Source organism: Agelaius tricolor, unplaced genomic scaffold (genome assembly GCF_023055355.1).
Source record: "Agelaius tricolor isolate 1412-34295 unplaced genomic scaffold, bAgeTri1.0.p SCAF_7, whole genome shotgun sequence".
In the NCBI taxonomy this organism is placed as follows: Eukaryota; Metazoa; Chordata; class Aves; order Passeriformes; family Icteridae; genus Agelaius; species Agelaius tricolor.
This window is the reverse complement of record NW_027269267.1, coordinates 3,927,991-3,946,996: the sequence shown is the minus strand read 5'-3', so window position 1 is coordinate 3,946,996 and position 19,006 is coordinate 3,927,991. Positions and strand designations below refer to the sequence as shown.

The window sequence follows — 19,006 nt, the reverse complement described above, 5'->3', positions numbered from 1 at the left end:
GGCAGGTCTTGATGAACTGGGAAATTGGTCTGGAAAAAAATTGGATAAAATTTAGCAAGAAAATGGGTACCCTGAATAACCAACTGCAAAAGTACTGTGTAGAGAGCAATTCTGTTGATTCTTTGGAAGAGGATTTTGAGGTTATTGTGCCTCCCAAGATGAACATTAACAGCCTTTATAACCCTGTCCTGAAAAGCCAAATGAGAATCCCTGGAATTGTTGAGTGCAGGTTTGGAAACAGTGAGAAAGCTATGGACCATCTTTAGACAGTCTGAAGGATAACAGAAGATATTATTAGAGAAACTGATTGAGAAAATGGGATTTCTGGACAATGTTGAAAGCACCAGAGTTATTTAGTTGTAAAAAGATAAGGGTACTGGTGGGGAAAGGAATGATAAAACTTCATGTAGATTAAAGACTGGTGCAAAGATCAAGGTAATAATCTATTCTTCATGTTCCTAATGGACTAGAAAAGAAGCTATGGGTTGAAACTGCAGCAGGAAACTCAAGCTAGATTAAAAAACCCTATTTCTAATCATGAGATTAGTCAAGCAGTGGAATAGATTGTGCAGCCTAGGGAATTGCAAAATCTCCTTTTATTGTAAGTCTTCAAAATCAGGTTGGGGAAACATCTGTTTGAAATTGTGCAGACACAGATGAACCTGGTTTGAAGAAGAAAGATAGACTCAGGTGTTCTCTCAGCGTCCTTTCAGCTCTAGTTTTAGATGATGCCATATTTTCTACCTAAAATTGGAGTGCAAACGCACACCCCACTCTAGGTAGTATATATAATTTATATTTATATTTATATTTATATTTATATTTATATTTATATTTATATTTATATTTATATTTATATTTATATTTATATTTATGGTTATGTTTAATTTTCAGCATGAGGCAGCCAATACACAGGTAACCAACTTGTATATGCTCTTACTTCACAACACACACCACAAGCTTGGGAAGCTTGGGCTGTCTCTTCCTTTTCACTCATGTCCTTAAAGTCTCTATATGGCTTTCCCAGTTCACTTCCAGGTTTCCTGCAACTTGCAGAGAACAGAGATAGAGATTTGTAGCTCACTTATCTAATCAGAAGTTGTGTGGAACCAGCTGTAAGCAAGGTGCAGGCTACCTTTCACTAAATAATCTTCCAGCCCACAGTAAATGCTACCTCTTGCCTTAACTCCTTGTTTGGGAAACTCCCTGACTGCTTGGAAAACTGTTAGAAATGTATTCTTTTTTCAATAGCACTCTTCTGAATTTTTCCCAGCTTGTGTTAAGAACAGGCAATTAAAAATAGAAGGCAGAGGGATCAGAGTTTATGCACATTACCTATTAAACTGTGCTTTAAAGGAGTCAGAAGGGCCAGGAGATGGCATGCTGCTTCAAAGTGTACCAGAAATGCACACCAATAGGGCTCAAGTTGCAGAGGAAAATGATGTTTCCTGCACCAGCTCATCCTCAGCATCTCCTGCCACTGCCTGGTTGGGGAAGTACATTGACTGCATCCTGATAAAGGACTCTGATTTCATTTTATTCTCCACAGCCCTTGCTGGCTTTCAGAGTCTGATCTCTGTCTCTCCTTCTTAGACAGTGAGCTAAAGGCAGAAGAAAAATTAACCCATCATCTGTAAGCTGAAGAAAAATAGCAATTAGGGAAAAAAATCCCTTGAGCAAGCATGTTCCTGCTTCTAAGATTGAACAGCAGTTTATGTTTTATACTGGCACATGCACAGGCCAATATGTGACAAGGTGACATTCCTTTAAATATTTCTTATTTCAATTGTTTAATCTTCTCTTTGCTGACAAAGCTGCCTTTTTTTCTTCTTGTGTAATCAAAGTCTCTGGCATGTTAGGCTAATTGAAATGACAGGCAAAAGTTTAAAGAAAATCGATTCTTTGTCACTGAAGCATCCCCAAGTGTTTAAAAGGGAATGTGAGCTGAGGAAAAACAAGATGTATATTAACTAGTTAGAAACCAAATCTTTTCCTATAGCAGCTTGTTTGAGGAAAATGAGAGTGGTTAATTTAGTGAAGATGCATTTACCAGATTCAATTAATAAACGAATTCTGAGAGTAATTAACTTTACATTTAAAATTGCCACAGATGCAAATGGATGAATGATGCTGGGAGAAAGGAAGAAATTGAAAACAAAGCATTTAAAAACTTTAGAGCAGAAAACCCTGCTGTTTGTCCATCTTTGGAGCTCCAGGGAGAAAGAGCTGATGGTTGCTGGAATGAAAGTTGGCCCTGAGGAGTTCTGGGATGTTTAGCTGTTCCTAAGTGCTGTACCCATATCCCATGTCAGTAGGTGGTTTAGGAGGAACCTGTGCTAGGTAACTGGATTAATGAGTGGAGCCCAAGTGCCAGAGACAGCCTGGCCTGTTTGACTTTCAAATTAACTGTAGGAAATGCTGCCTCATGAATATTAAATTTCAGCTTCCTCTGCCATGATCAATACATTAATTTTTATGTATGACCTCACAAAGATCCAGCCTGTCAAGCTACGGGCATTTGTCCAATATTCTCGTGTAAATGTCAAGGCAGATGGTTCTCAAAAGCTGCTGCAATATTTCATGTAATAATAAAGGTGTCTGGCTGCATTGACCTCTTCATATCAGAAGTGGGAACCCAGGCAAACTCTGGCTAAATAGGACAAACCAATTTGGCATTTTGGCAAGCAAAGGGGCAATGAGTTTGGCTAGAAAATACAGCAGGTTCCCCCTCTGGGCTTGTTCAGAGCCTTGGGAACTTTTCTGGAGCAAGCCAGTCTTCCCAGGAAAATCACTGTCCATGGAAGGAACAAAATGTGTTCCTGTAGAAGCCTTGGCATGGTCCCTGAAGGGAGTGGAGGTGCCTGGCTTAGAGACAGATGTCTTCACTCTGGATTTCAAATGTGAGAGGAGATGAACTCCCCTCTTCCCCAGGCTGTAGGAGAGGCCAGCTCAAGAGCAGAGAAGTGCAGTGACCCATTCAGCAGCTGGAGCTGTCTGCCAGTTCACATGGAGAGGTGTTTAATGGTATCTCAGAAACATCTCTTATTTATTTGGAATTCACTTTGAAGGACTACATATTCCAATGTTTTCAGGTCAATGTACCTTTTGAAATGCTAATCAGGTGGAATTGGACTTTACCACAAGCAGATATTTGTATATCAAAGAGATTCCTTGCACACTTTGTCAATCTGAACCAAGTTTAGATTACATTGATGCATTATTTTTAATGCTGATTCCTGCTAAAATCTTCTTTTCTATGTCATTAACCCTCTAATTATTTTTAGCCTAGTGTTAGTTAGCCGTTTCCAGGCTCAGCACTGCACAGGGAAGTGAGTATTATTCATCCCAATGCTTCATTACCCCTCTATTTTTACGTGCAGGCATCACAAAGCCCGTGTCAGAAATAAAAGTGGCAATACTAAGCACTGTAAAACTGTTCAGAGCTGAGATTTCCCTCCTCACACTTCCTAAGCAGGATGTGCTGAGGCTCTCCAAGCCCCCAGAGGCATCTCTCTGTCCCTCCACACCTTGCCCTGCACAGGTTGCTGCAAGCAGGATGCAGGAGCTCTCATGGACGAGCGGGGACTGCAGAGCAGCTGGTTGGCTCTGCTGCAGCCCTTGGGCCCAGGCACTTGAGTGACAGAGGAGACACTGAGCTGGCATTTCTTCCAGCACTTGTCCTTCCCTGCTAATGCAGCCAACTGGCTGAGATGACCTTCAGCTGGGAGTCTCTGAATGGAAGTAATTTCGTGATTAAACAAAACTAGACTTGGGGGAAGTTTGAACAGTCTGCTACAGAGCACGGTTTTATTCCTTGGTTTGCTCCACTGCTGAAGGGATAAGCCATCAAAACCCAGGAATAAAGAACATCAAAGGTTCTAGGTGACAGAAATAGTAAACTCCAGATTTCACAGCAGATGCAGCACTGAATCCTCCATTGGGAAAGTTTTGTGTTGAGCTAAATCAGTTTGTCACAACTACTGATGGTAAAATTTAGCCATATTTATCCACTTCCATTGTTTATCCAACCCTGTAAAAATGAATGGCACATAAAAGTCCTAATCTGAATAAAACCAATCTGTAAACAAGGCACAGGCACAAATTCACTGAATATGAATGGATTGCAACAAGTTACTGTGTCTGCTCTGTTTATTGCCATCTGCCATCTGTTTGGAGCAATCGATACCCATCCGCAGAGCCCTGAAGTAACAGGCTTTGTAGCACTCACATGTTCTCCAAATACTGCTTATTTTAGCCTGGAAACATTTGTCTCTCCCACCACAGGTGATCAGCGAGTTTGAAGCCTCTCCCGACTCATTTTCCTACAGAATCCCCAACCTGAGCCGGAACCGCCAGTACAGCGTGTGGGTGGTGGCCGTGACGGCTGCGGGGAGAGGCAACAGCAGCGAGATCATCACCGTGGAGCCACTGGCCAAAGGTACAGGGACAGCTGCCCAGAGCCAGCCAGGCTTCTGCTGCCTAATTACTGCTGCTAATTACTGCCAGCATTGGCTCCTGTGGCCTCGCTGAGGGTGGGATTTGTCAGGAGCTACCTCGCGAAAGGCGAGGTGACAACTCGCGGGTAACTGCTCCAGGTTTTGCTGGAGTCAGCAGAGAGGGGATGACGTGCTCCTCCAGGAGGTAACTCATCCAGCCTGCCTTAGAAGGGAATAGATTGCTTTTTGGAGCCATTTTTATCTGCACTTGTTGGGAATAGATTGCTTCTTTGGAGCCATTTTTATCTTCACTTGTTGGGTGCAGGGGGTTTGCAGATGATGCCTCTCCCCCTCTGAATATATTTCTTTTCCTTGCTGTACGAGGTAACTTCTTTATCTTTCCTTTCCTTAGTAATATCTCTTGTGTACTCCACAAGTACCATCTTCTGTATAAAATGGTCTGATTAACATATCTAAACTCTGAACAATTGTTCTCTACTTGCATTAGCTTTGAAGTTTGCTGCTTCTATTTCAGATATGATGAAAGGATAATGTGCCTGAAATCTTGAATATTTATTTCCAGCTGTATTAGTTGTTCTATTAAAAGATATTGCTGGGGCCTCTGAATTCTGCCTTTTGAGATGTGATGCTTGCAGCATTAGAGCACCTTGGCTTGGAAATGGAGGCCTAACATTTTGAACAGCAAAGTGAGAAGAGTCCCATCCCACTCAATCCCTACATGGGGTCTTCAAATTGATTTTTTTTTTACTACTCAACTTGGTACCATTACAGCCTGTGCCAGGATGGGCAGAGAAATGCACAAATCCCCAGAGCTGCAAAATCAGATACATTTAATTGGCTTTACAGTTTTACAAGCCTGCTAATTCTTCACTTGGGTGTTTAATGATGTAAAGATGTAAAATAAAGTGTCTAGTGCATTATGATGACAGGTTCTTTCTGAAAAGGCCTTGCTGAACTTCAGCCTAGTGCCACCAACATGAAAGCACTTTCTGCATGGAAGAGCAAACTCCATCACCATGGGAAATCTCCCTGTTCCTACCTGTCTAGCTGGCAGATCACCATTTTAATGCTGCTAGATTAACATCAGAGCTCTTACCCTGGGCTGCATCAAAAGCAGTTTAAGCCCAGGGTTGAGGGAGGTGATTCTGTCCCTGTTCCCTGCTCAGGTGATTCCCCACCTGCAGAACTGCCCCAGGCCTGGGCCCAGCCCAGGGAGGAGCTGGAGCTGCTGCAGAGAGCCCAGAGGAGGCTCCAGGATGAGCAGAGGGATGGAGCAGCTCTGCTGGGAGGAAAGGCTGGCACAGCTGGGATTGTTCACCTGCACAGGAGAAGCTTTGGGCTGAGCTCAGGGTGGCCTTGCAGGGCCTGCAGGAGCCCCAGGAAAGCTGCAGAGAGACAATTTCCAGGGCATGCAGGGACAGCACCCAGGGAATGGCTTCACACTGAAAGATTGTAGGGTTAGGTGGGATATTGGGGAAAAAACTCTGCCCTAGGAGGGTGGGCAGGGGCTGGGATGGAATTCCCAGAGCAGCTGGGGCTGCCCCTGGATCCCTGGCAGTGCCCAAGGCCAGGTTGGACACTGGGGCTGGAGCAGCCTGGGACAGTGGCCCATGGCAGGGGGTTGGAACTGGATGATCTTGAACCTTCCTCCCAACCCAACCCTTCTATAATTCTATGATTATGGTGGAAGGTGTTGCTGATTTTGGAGGTTACTTTTTGAACACATGACAGTTTCCCAGTGTGGAGAAGCTGCAGACAGAATTCTTCAGATCTGAAAAATCTGGAGCTTTTCCATTGTGGCAGAAGTGCACCCTGCATTGTGGAGATCAGTGAGACCAAAGCTGAGATCCTAAAAGGGGGATGAGGAGTGTAAAGGACAGCAGTGAAGGAAGATCATGAATGATCAACTCAGAAAAAAAAGGAAAAGGTTTCAGAGTGTTCCTCCTTTGCTGTCACCTGTGTGTATCAATGTGTGGTGATGAAAAGAAAAAAGCAAACAAAAACAAGCATAAAAATAGATGCTCAAATAAGAGCACTAATTATTAGACATGGTGCAATACTAATAGACTGAGGCTGCAGGCAAACCCTGCACAAAATGCACTAGAACTTCTCTTCTGCCTATGCATTTTAAAAAGAGGGAAGTGTTCAAAGATTAACACAGATCAATTCAGGCTTTGCAGGCACCAATATTCATGACCTCAAGTTATGAGGAATTGCAGTGTGCAATTGCTCTCTGTTTGCCAAAAATTGAGAAGTTGCAACTTGACCCACATGGACTTAAACTGATCCAGCTTACCAGAATTAATTCTGCTCTTCTGAAGATTATATAACATAATCCATGATGACAAATAAGTCATGGAACTTAAAAATAACTTTTATGAAAAGGCAAGATGACTTAAAAGAAAAAATAATTAATTACTTCAATATAGACCGGTCAATCTGAAGAAGACTTTATTTCAAAGGACAGTAGAATGCATCCAGTCAACCTTAGAGTTTGTAGTGATACTCCAATATAAAGTCTGCATTAGATGATGCTCAGGAAAAGCCTCTTACATGCACTTAGGACTGTAAAAGTAATGAATAATCCATTTGTGGAGGGTTTGATGGGCACTAGGAATACTGATAGATAGCAATTTTATGAACTTTGGATGTAGCTAGGTTAGAAATTTTTGTATCACATACAAAATTTCCTTTATGAGTGCATCACAGGGCTTTTTAGGGAGCTGGGAGAAATTGGTGATCAGTGCTGAGGGCAGTGGCTGCACAATGAGGAAGGATGGGCAGAGCTCAAAGCCTCAAAGACCTTTTCCACCCCCCTCTACATCTGTAGCAAACAGCACATCCTGGGGTTAGAAGCAGTTAAAGCCTGATTTTGCCAAAGTTCCCAATGCAAAACCATCCTGTGGGCCATTATTTTGTAGTTGTTTGCTTCCTTTTTTTGCTCCTCTTACTGCACAGTAACTGTCCAAGTAATGATACCGTCATGACAGCTAATAAGAGTTAACTTAGAATTGAATTATGTCAACTTAATTATAACCCCTTTAAGAACTCCTTTGAGAACAATGAGAATGTCTAGATAGGGGTTTGATGTGAAATGGATAGTCCAATTTAAATGAAAGCTTAATTCAAGTTAACATTTCTTTCTTTCTTTAGTGTCTTCATTTCTCAGAACAGATTGTTATTCTCTGTAATTAACTGACAGAAATAATAAAAAAAAAATCCCCAACAAACAGAAAATAATCATGGCAATGAAAGTTCAGCCTCCACGTAAGCAAGCTCTGCTCCTGCCCCTCAAATTACTCTTCACTGATGACCTGAAAGAAGTGGATTTAGCCTTTCAAGTATACTCAGAAGACAAAAAACCTTGCATGCACTTGTCCCTCTGATTTACTGACCATGACTGATGGGGAATGGCATTTGCTGCCAGTGTGACAGTAACAGATCCAGACCCCTGGCAATCTCATCCTCTGGGGACAACTCTCTGACTTTTGAGTTTTCCCTCGTTTTCTGAACTACCTGAGCATGAATTTTGAACAGATTCCCCCCTAGTCTGCGTTGCTTTGTGTGTTTAATGTTTTTAAGTAACATTTACTTATGTAAATGTGGGGTTCACATGACAGTACACACTGCTCTGTTTCTTTGATCATACTGGAGTACAGGGGATGTTAGAAACAGACAACCATGGAATGGGTTGGTTGGAAGGACCCTTAAAAATCATCCAGTTCCACACCTTCCAGGACACCTCCCACTGTCCCAGGCTGCTCCCAGCCCCAGTGTCCAACCTGGCCTTGGGCACTGCCAGGGATCCAGGGGTGCCAGGGCCTGCCCACCTTCTTCTGTGAGAAAGTAAATGAAAGAATCTCCTGACCCAGGGTACTTGCTGGTGGAGCTTTTATTTTTTTTTTTTTTGAAGCTGAACTGCAGTGAAATGTCATAGCTCTTGTTCAGTTTCCTTCTGAAGTTCACCTTTAAACCACAGTTGTGTCCTCTAGAGGAAGAAAAGCCCACGTGTGTTACATCCTCCTACAAAGAATTTCTGCCCATTTCTATTTCTGTGGCAGTAAATGCAGGTTAGAGGATTTGTAATTTAAACAAGCAAACATGCAGAAAACTGCATTATCATAAGAGAGTGCACTGTTCTGTGAAGGAACCTCTTTATCTTCAATTAATAATTGGGTGGTTTGTAAAAATAATAGGAACAGACACAGCCCTAATCCAGTGCCATGCCATCAGATGTAAGGCTAGAGGGAGGTGTGTAGGCATGTGGGTAGCTTTGATAACAAAGAAGTAAACCCTGCAACTCACCCATATGATTCCAAAAATACCCATGGCTCAAAAGAAAGAGGTCTGCGAGATCCCAGCCTTTCTTACCTCATGAATGCCTGCTAGAATTTCAAACCTATTGCTCTGAGGTGGATTTCACTTGACATTTATTTTGTTTCTAGTTTTCTTTGTGCACCTTTTAGCAGTCTCAGGACATCATTTGAAGTTCAGCTATAAAGAAAATTGGTCTTGAAAAATTTCCTGCTGTTTTACCATTTCTTTTAAAAGCACTAAGTACATGGAAGGAATGAGAAAATCCATAGAAAGCTGTGGATGCTTTCACAGAAATAGTGCACTGTGCTTTTCTGATGATTTTCTGAGTCATGGTCTATCATCTTATCAGTGGCTTAGGCTCCTGTGAGATTTATGTTCCTTCCACCCATCTCAGTAAAAGGAGGGATACAGGATATTGAAAACCAGGAGCTACAACATTAATGTTGCACTTTCAACATCTGATCTCCAGCCTATGACTTCTTAAGGAAGAATTCACATTGAAATTAGTATTAAAACCAAAGGGATAACACAAAAATTTTGCTGACAGTGGTGCCATGTCATGCTGAAGGCTTCAGCAGGATTCCTGTGTTCCACATGTTTTGTCCTGCAGGAACTGGCAACAGTTGGGAGTAGCTGGATGTTTCAAGAAACACTGGAAATGTGGGAAGGCCACAGAGAAAATGATTAATAGTCAGTTTTAAATGAGTTTTCAGACTTCATGTTGCAGAGGGAACTTTGCACGGGACAGGAATCTGAGCAGTCCAGATGCTCACAGATGTTTGGTAGATGGAGCTGACAGCATCTCCTGCTGCTTCTCAGAGAGGGCATGAGAGCCACGAGGCACCTCCTGCAGCAAAACCTGGCACCACTGAAGACAAATGTGACTTCTAACACCAACTTCAGCAGAGTCAGCATTGCACTCCGTGTCTCTGGCTGCTCTGAGCATTTTTCTGTTTGAGTTACTTTGGTTGATTAGCCCATGGTGTGATGGGTTTACCCAGGCTGGGTGCCAGACACCCACCAGAGCTTCTCTATCATTCTCCTCTGCAGCTGGACAGGGGAGGGGAAATATAACAAAAATTCATGAGTTGAGATGAGGACAGACAGAGACCACTCAAAAAATACCATCACAGGCAAAACAAACTGAAATTGGAGATACTGAGTTTACTACCAACAAAATCAGAGCACGATAACGGGAAGAAAAATAAATCTTAAAAACACCTTCCCCATTCCCCTCCCTCCTTCCCAGCTGTATCTCCTCCTCCCCAGCAGCTCAGGATGATGGGTGTGGGGGTCACAAGCAGCTCATCATGTCTGCTGGACATGGGGGAAGCTTCTGGCAAGCTGTGACCTCCCCACTACCAAAACCTGGCCATACAAACCCAACAGAGATGGCCTCTGGGAGGACAGCCCTGTGCAAGTCTTTGCTAGAAAATGTTATCTTAGGATTTCTAGGTTACCTAGAAAATGTTATCTTAGGAGTGCCCAGGTGGAAAACCAACCTGATCCATGAGAGTTTCTGACTGCCCAGTGTCAGACCTTCCCAGGGCAGCACAAACCATGGCTCTGTCCTGAAAGGGTTAAACTCTGCAAGGAGATCTGCAGGGATCTCCAGCTGCTGCTCAGCCAGGACAGGACATGTTAGGAAGGTAGTGCTGGCCAATTACCCAACCTTCACTTTGTCTGTTACCTTCAACTTGTGTTTTAGTTAAAATTTTGACCAGAGGGAAAATAAAAAACTCTTGATTAAAAAGAAAAAAAAAACCAAAAACAAACCTCTTGAGAATCTCGGCCTTCAACAGTGCATGAAGAGAACACAGGCAACACAGTCCAAATTGATTGTATAATCTGTGAAATCTTTTCTTTTTGTGAATATCTCAAGTCCCATTGCAGCCTACTCAAGTAATTTTGCTTAATTTTTCAAGGCCTGTTCTTTTATGCATGAATCTTTTTCCAGATTAACTGTCCCAGTTATATTTGATGCTGGGTCTCATTTTCATGTTTTCCTAATTGGTGCAAAATGGATTATTAAGTATAAGTTCTGATCTGTGTGCACGATTGAAGTAGATCAGGACTAAAAATACAGTATTTTGTCTATCTGCATTCAGTATGTGCTTTTAAAATATATAATTTAGAGGCCAACAGAAAGTGTATTTCTGTCAAGGGTCATACTTGAGGAATAACGAATGAAGTTCTAACATAATCTATAAACTGAAAATACACAAGTGATATTTTGTATACATATATTTAGGTGATCTGAGAGCTGTTAAAAACTGATTTTAGTGTGTTCACATTTGTGGATTTTGGATAGATTCTACATATCAATTTAGATCTACATATCAATATCAATATTTTGATATTGAGCAAACTAAACCTTCATGTATATTAGTGATATACATGAAGGTTTACTTTGCTCAATATCAAAATTGTTGTAAAAGAGATGTATCAATAATTTAGTTTTTATGAGACACCTGTCTACTGTGGACAATTCTTGCTGGAAGTGTTGAGAGAAGCATCCCCTGGACATAATTTTTATCCATAATTTCTACTCCAAAATATATAAAAATTAGTAAAGATGATAAATAACTGGGTTTGCTCTCTTTTGCTACAAAGACTCTTCAATCCCATGCCTCATCTCTCTTTTAGTTACTTGTCTTCCAGGTTCTGAAACTGATATTTTGCTTGAATAAATAATATTACGAGTTACAAGGAATTAGCACCCTAAAAATATCATTTTTAGATTGGTTTGGCTTTCCCCCTTTAATTGTGGGTGTCTCTATTTCCCTTCCAAGGGCTGTGTGAATGGACACTGTGGTGGTGTTCCCAGGGGTCCCAGGACGAGGGAAGAGATGAGAATCTTGACTCCATGTTTCAGAAGGCTGATTTATTATTTTATGATATATATTATATTAAAAGAAAATTATATATTCAAACTATACTAAAAGAAGAGAAGAAAGGATTTCATCAGAAGGCTAGCAAGGAATAGAAAGGAATGGAATGATAATGAAATCTTGTGACTGACCAGAGAGTCCGAGACAGCTGGACTGTGATTGGCCATTAATGAGAAACAACCCCATGAGACCAATCACAGATGCACCTGTTGCATTCCACAGCAGCAGATAACCATTGGTTACATTTCATTTCTGAGGTCTAATAGCTTCTCAGGAGGAAAAATCCTAGCAGAAGGGTTTTTCATAAAATACATCCATGACAGAACACCTCCCTTCAGTCTCTCTTGCTGTCTCCCTCCAGCTCCTGCCCGGATTCTGACGTTCAGCGGGACGGTGACAACCCCCTGGATGAAGGACATTGTCCTCCCCTGCAAAGCTGTGGGGGACCCTGCTCCAACAGTCAAGTGGATGAAGGATAGGTAACCAGCAACTAAATGTGCAGCTCAGATAAATCCCATTTCCTTAAAACCCTGAGGGTTGTGGGGAGGCTGATCCAGGGTCACTGGCAGGAAGGAGAGGGACTCTTGGTGGTGATTTGTACTTGGTCCCAGTAGATGAGAACTTTAGAAATTTTTGTGGTGATTACAGGGCATCAAAGGGAGAAAAATATACTGAAGAAGGGCTAAAGGTAAACATTGAAAATGTAAAACTTAGGAGTGTTTTTGTTTTATCCTCAGGCAGGCAGGAAGGTTTTATTCTGAGAGAGCAAAGTGCCTGATACAGTGATTTGTGCTGAGGTGGGCAGTAAATGTCTTGCACATATTTAATTTTCCATTATTCTGTTCTCAGCTTTAGTTTCACAGTCTGACAGAGCCACTTTGGAAACACACAGGGACAATAATTTTCATCCAAGCACTGTGTAAGCAGGGAAACTACAGTGCTGTGAAACCATCTTGTGCATTGACGTAAATACCATGATTTCATAAGAATGAACTTCATAGCCAGGAACTGCCTATACCCTCATTTCAGCAATTTTAGGAAATAACAAGTTAAGAAAGGAGTGAATTTCTGTCTTCACTACACTGGGTCCAGGAAAAGTGCATTTTTAAGCAAATTATAGATATTTCCCAACAGCAAATACTCATGGCTGCCTTATTGAAGGGACGCACCTCACCCCACACCTTTTCCAGTCTTTCCACCCTTAGCTGCTTCAAAAAAAGAAATCCACTTGTGATGAATTTTGATTGTAACTTCTTTAATGTATGCACTTTGTTTCCTGTGAGGCAGTAACGGGACACCCAGTCTAGTGATGATTGATGGGCGAAGGAGCATCTTCAGCAATGGCAGCTTTGTCATCAGGACTGTGAAGGCAGAAGACTCTGGCTACTACAGCTGTGTGGCCAGCAACAACTGGGGCTCAGATGAAATCATTTTGAATTTGCAGGTACAAGGTAAGGCTGTTGGATCCACCTCAGAATCGTTACTGTGGGTTTAAAGGTGTGTCTGTTTGAAATGCAGAATATTCGTATTGGTGTGTATTAGTGCAAATCTAATTCTTCCAAATTCATACATAAGTCATTCTGATTCAGCCATGGGAATTTTATGATCTAGAAAATGGTGCTTTAGGTGAAACAATTTACACACTCAGTTAAGTCTCTATGTGAGTTTTTGTAAGATTGACAACGGTGTGTTTGCATTCGGTTATCTTCTAGTTCTTCACACAGAAGGTATCAGCTTCTGCCTTCTCCTTACAAATATCACATGTATCATTTTCATATTACAAAATTCAGAAAGACATGAAGGCCTTTAATTTAGCTCCTGAAAAGCTATCAGCAGAAATTTGCCTCTGTACTGAGACCTTGCACAAAAACTTCATTATGCAGGCAGAGAATTTTATTATGAGGTGAATATGAGGAAGCATTGGAAATGAAACATCAGTTAATGCATTTCTCCAGCTACATTTTATATTCATGTTGAAAAGCACAAAGTGCATCCAGGATGGTGTTGATATGTACAAAAGCAGGGATAATATAAGAATATAAACTAAGAGTAAAGTGAAGCAGAACCTGTGTATTCACATACCAAGAATTCCCTGTGCAGATTTCCTTGCTCACATGCACTAAAGCAGATCCTAAAATGCTTCAATTTACTGCAAATTTTTGTACCAGAGGGTACAAAAATCACTCTCCTGGATGGGAAATTCAAGCTTCAAGTGCAAAGACATGAGAGCACAGAGAGGTTGTTTCCACTGCAGTCCCCCTCTCTCCCTGCCTAAACCATTCCACTAAGCCTTGGAGCAAACCTCACGGCAGATATTGGCATGTATCAGCTTCCCTGCAAAACAACAGAAACTAAAGATGCTCTTCTGTGATGTTTGAAGCATGACCACAACAGGAAGTAGGGAGAGAAAACACCATCAAATGGAAACCTTACATTTATATTTCACTAAGTACTTCTGTAATTGCATATGTTTGCTGTTATTGAACTGCAGCAACTAAAAGCAAATCAATATTACTTCCCTAAGGGACAGACAAAGAATGGCTTTTAATATGTGGGACCACCATTTTTTGTGGGTAGGGTGAAGCTGTGATGAAAGCTTTTGCAATAAATCTTTCCCAGTGTAGTGTGTGCACTCTCTCCCCATGGAATCAGCCAAGTCACTCAGAATAACAGAACAAATCCATCTCACAAAGGGAATTTTCCTTTAGAGTATAAACTGTCTCTTTTGTTTTCTTCAGCCCTGTTTGGCCCTGTGAGGGCAAAAAAAATCAACTTCTCTTTGAAGTAATCCATAGCTGGAAAGCAGCAGACTCTGCCTTACATCAGCACCCATTATTCTGCAATGAACATGAATGCAGTGGGGAGCTTTCCCTGGAGTTTCACTCTGCAGGAAGAGCTGTCCCTTAATCGCAGGCAAAGCAGGCAATGTTCTCTGGCAGCAGAATGCTGGACACAGCAGAGCATTCTGGACTTCAGTCCTGCCTGCTCATGGGTCTGTGTCAGGACAAGGGCAGCTCCTGCCAGCACGGGTCACTGATAGCACCACTCTTTTCTGTCCCCTGCCAGGGGAGCTGTGGCCATCCTGTTGTCTCTCCTCCCCAGATTTCCATCCCATTTTTGCTGCTGTTTCTTGATCCTTTGCACGCATGGACACTGTCCATACCTCACTCCTTATTCTTGAAGCAGCAAAGCTCAATTTTCTCCACTTTTCTGACAGCAGAACGTTCCCAGTCCATTTCCAGTCCCAGCTCCCTGTGTCAATTCCTAGTTCCAGTTTGCCCTATCCAGTGCAACTTGTTGGGATGTGGCAGGGCTCCTTCTCTGCCCTCTAATGCTGGAAGAAATTCCTCCAGTAAGGATGGTGAGGGCTGGCACAGGGTGCCCAGAGAAGCTGTGGGTGCCCTGGATCTCTGGAGGTGTCCAAGGCCAGGTTGGGCAGGGCTTGGACCAGTCTGGTCTAGTGGAAGGTGTCCCTGCCCATGTCAGTGGCCTGGAATGAGATGCTCTTTAAGATCTTTTCCAACCCAAACCATTCCATGATTTTCCTCCAAAGGAAGCTGGGAACTGGGAAGTGGATGAGAGTTTAAACCCCTGTTTCATTCCTGCACTCAGTCAGCAGCTGGTCCTTGGAACCCTGATCTTCCTCCCCCCATAATGTTTATGGGGAGCAGCAGAGCTGAAGTGCTTCCAGTCTGCTGACAGGGTTGGGAATTCTTTATACCAAAAGCCTCAGTGGTTTGGAAAAGGGCTGGATCTGCCTCCAGTCACAAATCTATCTAGGATATCTGATTAACTCTCACATTTGCACTGGCAGAAGCCCTTGATTTTGACCTTTTTTTTCATTTTTGCCATAATAGCCTGCACACACAGAAATGAGCGGGGCATCATTTGCAACAGCACATGTTTCCTGTCACTAAAATTTTATCATCTCCCCAAAAGAGATATCAAAAACAATGAAAATGAATGACTGGGGAGCTCATGTGCCATTGAGGTCTAACAGGACAGATGCAAAAAAATTCAGAGAAAAACAAAGGTTAGGAATTGAAAGACAAAATTGTGCATAAAATTAAATAAAAAAATGAGAGCTTGTCTGTTCTCCTCTTAACCAAGGATGTCAGCTAAACAGACACTTTGACAGAAATCATTTGCATTTTTTGCAACTCAAAGCAGCTATTTGATAAATGACTCTTAGAAGTGATTAACATCGTGTCAAACCATTTGATTGCATTTTCTATTTTTAACTATTTTCCCATCTAGTTCCACCAGACCAGCCAAGACTCACTGTATCCAAAACTACATCTTCCTCTATCACTCTTTCCTGGATACCTGGAGACAATGGGGGCAGTTCTATCCGAGGTAATGTAATTCAAGTTAATTGCTGCTTCTTACTAAATTATCATATGTTGATAGGATTAGTATAAAATTATGAATGGCTCCAAAAAAAAAAAAAAAAAGTAAAAGAAAAGAAAAACAACCAGTCTGTATTGCTGTCAACCCTTAATGTGCACTATCATGGTGATAACAGCTTTCAGTAAATTGCAGTTTGTCTTTGTGGTGGTTTATTCACACATTTAATCACTTTCTCCTCAGCTGTTATGACAGTTGCTCTATCTGATTTTCCAAATGTGTAATCTCTAACCACTCATTTTGGATGGTGCAGGTTCATCATCTGGTTGTTGCTGATTGAAGGGTCCTTAGAAATATCCATCCTTTTTTTTCCCCCTTGAAGACATCATAAAAAATGGTATTTAAGCTGTTGTCGGGGGGGCAAAATGCATTGCCTGCTATCTTTCAGTCAGGAGAGAGCTGTATCTTTCCCTGCACATGGGAATTTTTTCAGTTTTATTAGGTCATTAAAATGCCTCCTTGGGTTACCTGAAGGATTTGTGATACCATTGCCATCCACGCTTTCCCTCCAGGTTATATCCTGCAGTACTCAGAGGATAACAGTGAGCAGTGGGGCAGTTTCCCCATCAGCCCCAGTGAGAGATCCTACAGGCTGGAAACCCTGAAATGTGGCACCTGGTACAAGTTCACCCTGACTGCCCAGAACGGGGTGGGGCCGGGGCGCATCAGCGAGATCATCGAGGCCAAGACGCTCGGCAAAGGTGCGTTGGTTCTGTGAATGCTGGGCACCAGCGAGGGAAGGGCTGATGAGGAGGACTCCATCCTGTCAGAAGGCTAATTTATTACTTTATGACACTATTTTATATTAAAGAATATTATACTAAACTAAAGAATACAGAAAAGATACTTACTGAATGCTAAAAAGACAATAATGAATACTCGTGACTCTCTCCAGAGTCCCGACACAGCTTGGTCCCAATTGGCCAATGAGTCAAAACAACTCACAGCAGAATCCAATCAGAGGCTAATTTATTATTTTATGGTACTATATTATATTAAAGAAGACTATGCTATACTATACTAAAGAATACAGAAAACATACTTACTGAATGCTAAAAAGATAATAATGAAAACTCGCGACTCTCTCTCGCCAGAGTCCCAACACACCTTGGCCCTAAGTGGCTAATGAGTCAAAACAACTCACAGCAGAAAATAATCAGAAGGCTAATTTATTATTTTATAATACTATACTATACTATACTATACTATACTATACTAAAGAATACAGAAAAGATACTTACTGAAAGCTAAAAAGATAATAATGAAAACTCGTGACTCTCTCCAGAGTCCTGACACAGCTTGGCCCCAATTGGCCAAAGAGTGAAAACAACTCATGCCAGAATCAAATCAGACAATCACCTGTGGGTAAACAATCTCCAAACACATTCCACATGAGCACAACACAGGAGAAGCAAATGAGATAAGAATTGTTTTCCTTTTCTCTGAGGCTTCTCACTGCCTTTCAGCTTCCCAAGAAAAAAAACTCTGGGCAAAGAGATCATGTTCAGAGAATGTGAATGGTTCCATCCCCTTCACCCTCCTAAAGCTCCTGCACTCTGCTGGAGATCTTGGGTTGATGAGAAAACAGGCCTTGATATTTTAATATTTTAATAGAGGCTTTGGAAACCTTTAAATGGCTGTGACAAAAAAGGCTGTGGCTGTGAGACTTGAAGCCCACACAGGCTAATGTTCTGTCATTTTTTCTCTAATATTTTTTTTCTAAGATGGGTTGGCAGATATTTGGTAAGAGGATGTTTCCACTGTCACAGACTATAGCAATTCCAACTATTTCATTGCCATGAGGAAATTGGCTCTTCTCTTCTTATGAAAATTCAGGGTGTTGTTTATCTGTGTGTTGAAGGGAGACAGGGAGTATATTTATGTATAAAGGAAATGGAGCCAGTGTCTGATTTCTGCTCCAAGCCAGTATTGCAGGAGTGTGCAAGCAGCATCCTCTGAACTGGATAAGTGTCAAAAATAAAGGAAAAGTTTGTGTCAAGTTCTGCAAGGCAAAACAAACTATATTTTTTGAATGGATGTTTGGGTATTTTTTTCCACATAGTGATTTGAAAATCTGGGTTTGTGAGTCTGGCATAAAGTGGGAAAAAAGGTTTAAGGAGGAGGGGGGGAAGTTATATATATAGATACCGAGTTTAAGCTAGACTCAAGATTGCCCTAGAAATGATTCTCTAGATTTTCCATTTTGAGAGGTTTAATCTGCAATATTAAAGCATTTTGTCTGGAATATCTCACTGCCTCTAGAGCCACAGTTTTCCAAGGAGCAAGAGCTCTTTGCCAGCATCAACACCACGCGGGTGAGGCTGAACCTGATCGGCTGGAACGACGGCGGCTGCCCCATCACCTCCTTCACCCTGGAGTACCGGCCCTTTGGGACCACGGTCTGGACCACGGCCCAGAGGACATCCCTGTCCAAGTCCTACATCCTCTATGACCTCCAGGAGGCCACCTGGTACGAGCTGCAGATGAGGGTGTGCAACAGTGCTGGCTGTGCAGAGAAACAAGCCAAGTTTGCCACGCTCAATTACGATGGCAGTAAGTGTTTCCTTTAATGCTTGGATGTTTTACTTTTCCTTTAATGTTTTACTTGGGTTTCATATGGGATTTTTTTTTCTTTTTGCTCATGTTCTATTTTTTCCTCAAAAAAAAAAAAAGGAAAAATATTCAAAAAAAAAATCTTTCTGTTTTTTCTTCTATATTTTACTCAAAAACCCCGTTTTGGATCTGCCAGCCATGCTGTCAGAGAGGTTAAAGTCTCAAAGATGTAAAATAGCTCCTGATTTCCTGACAGTAGGCTGTCAGGCAGAAAAGAGGAATTGTTTATTTGTCCTCACATAGGAAAAACTCCAAAGTCAATCAGCCATGAGACACATAATCATAGGACATTAAAAGTCATTAGTTCCAGTGGTTACAGGG

General features: G+C 41.8%; 1 protein-coding gene across 2 annotated transcripts in view; it reads left to right on the top strand.

The window, feature by feature from the left end:
* The window catches only part of DSCAM (DS cell adhesion molecule), a 479,690-nt gene that overhangs the window by 399,576 nt on the left and 61,108 nt on the right, over positions 1-19,006 (top strand). Inside the window, exons 21-26 of one of the 2 annotated variants that reach the window (XM_071430161.1) lie at positions 4,285-4,438; positions 12,027-12,144; positions 12,953-13,116; positions 15,923-16,021; positions 16,585-16,773; positions 18,335-18,625. In XM_071430161.1, coding sequence (XP_071286262.1) covers positions 4,285-4,438; positions 12,027-12,144; positions 12,953-13,116; positions 15,923-16,021; positions 16,585-16,773; positions 18,335-18,625 — 1,015 coding nt within the window. Of the gene's footprint in view, positions 1-4,284; positions 4,439-12,026; positions 12,145-12,948; positions 13,117-15,922; positions 16,022-16,584; positions 16,774-18,334; positions 18,626-19,006 lie in introns of those variants that run through there. The other variant, XM_071430162.1, reaches the window with a different exon arrangement.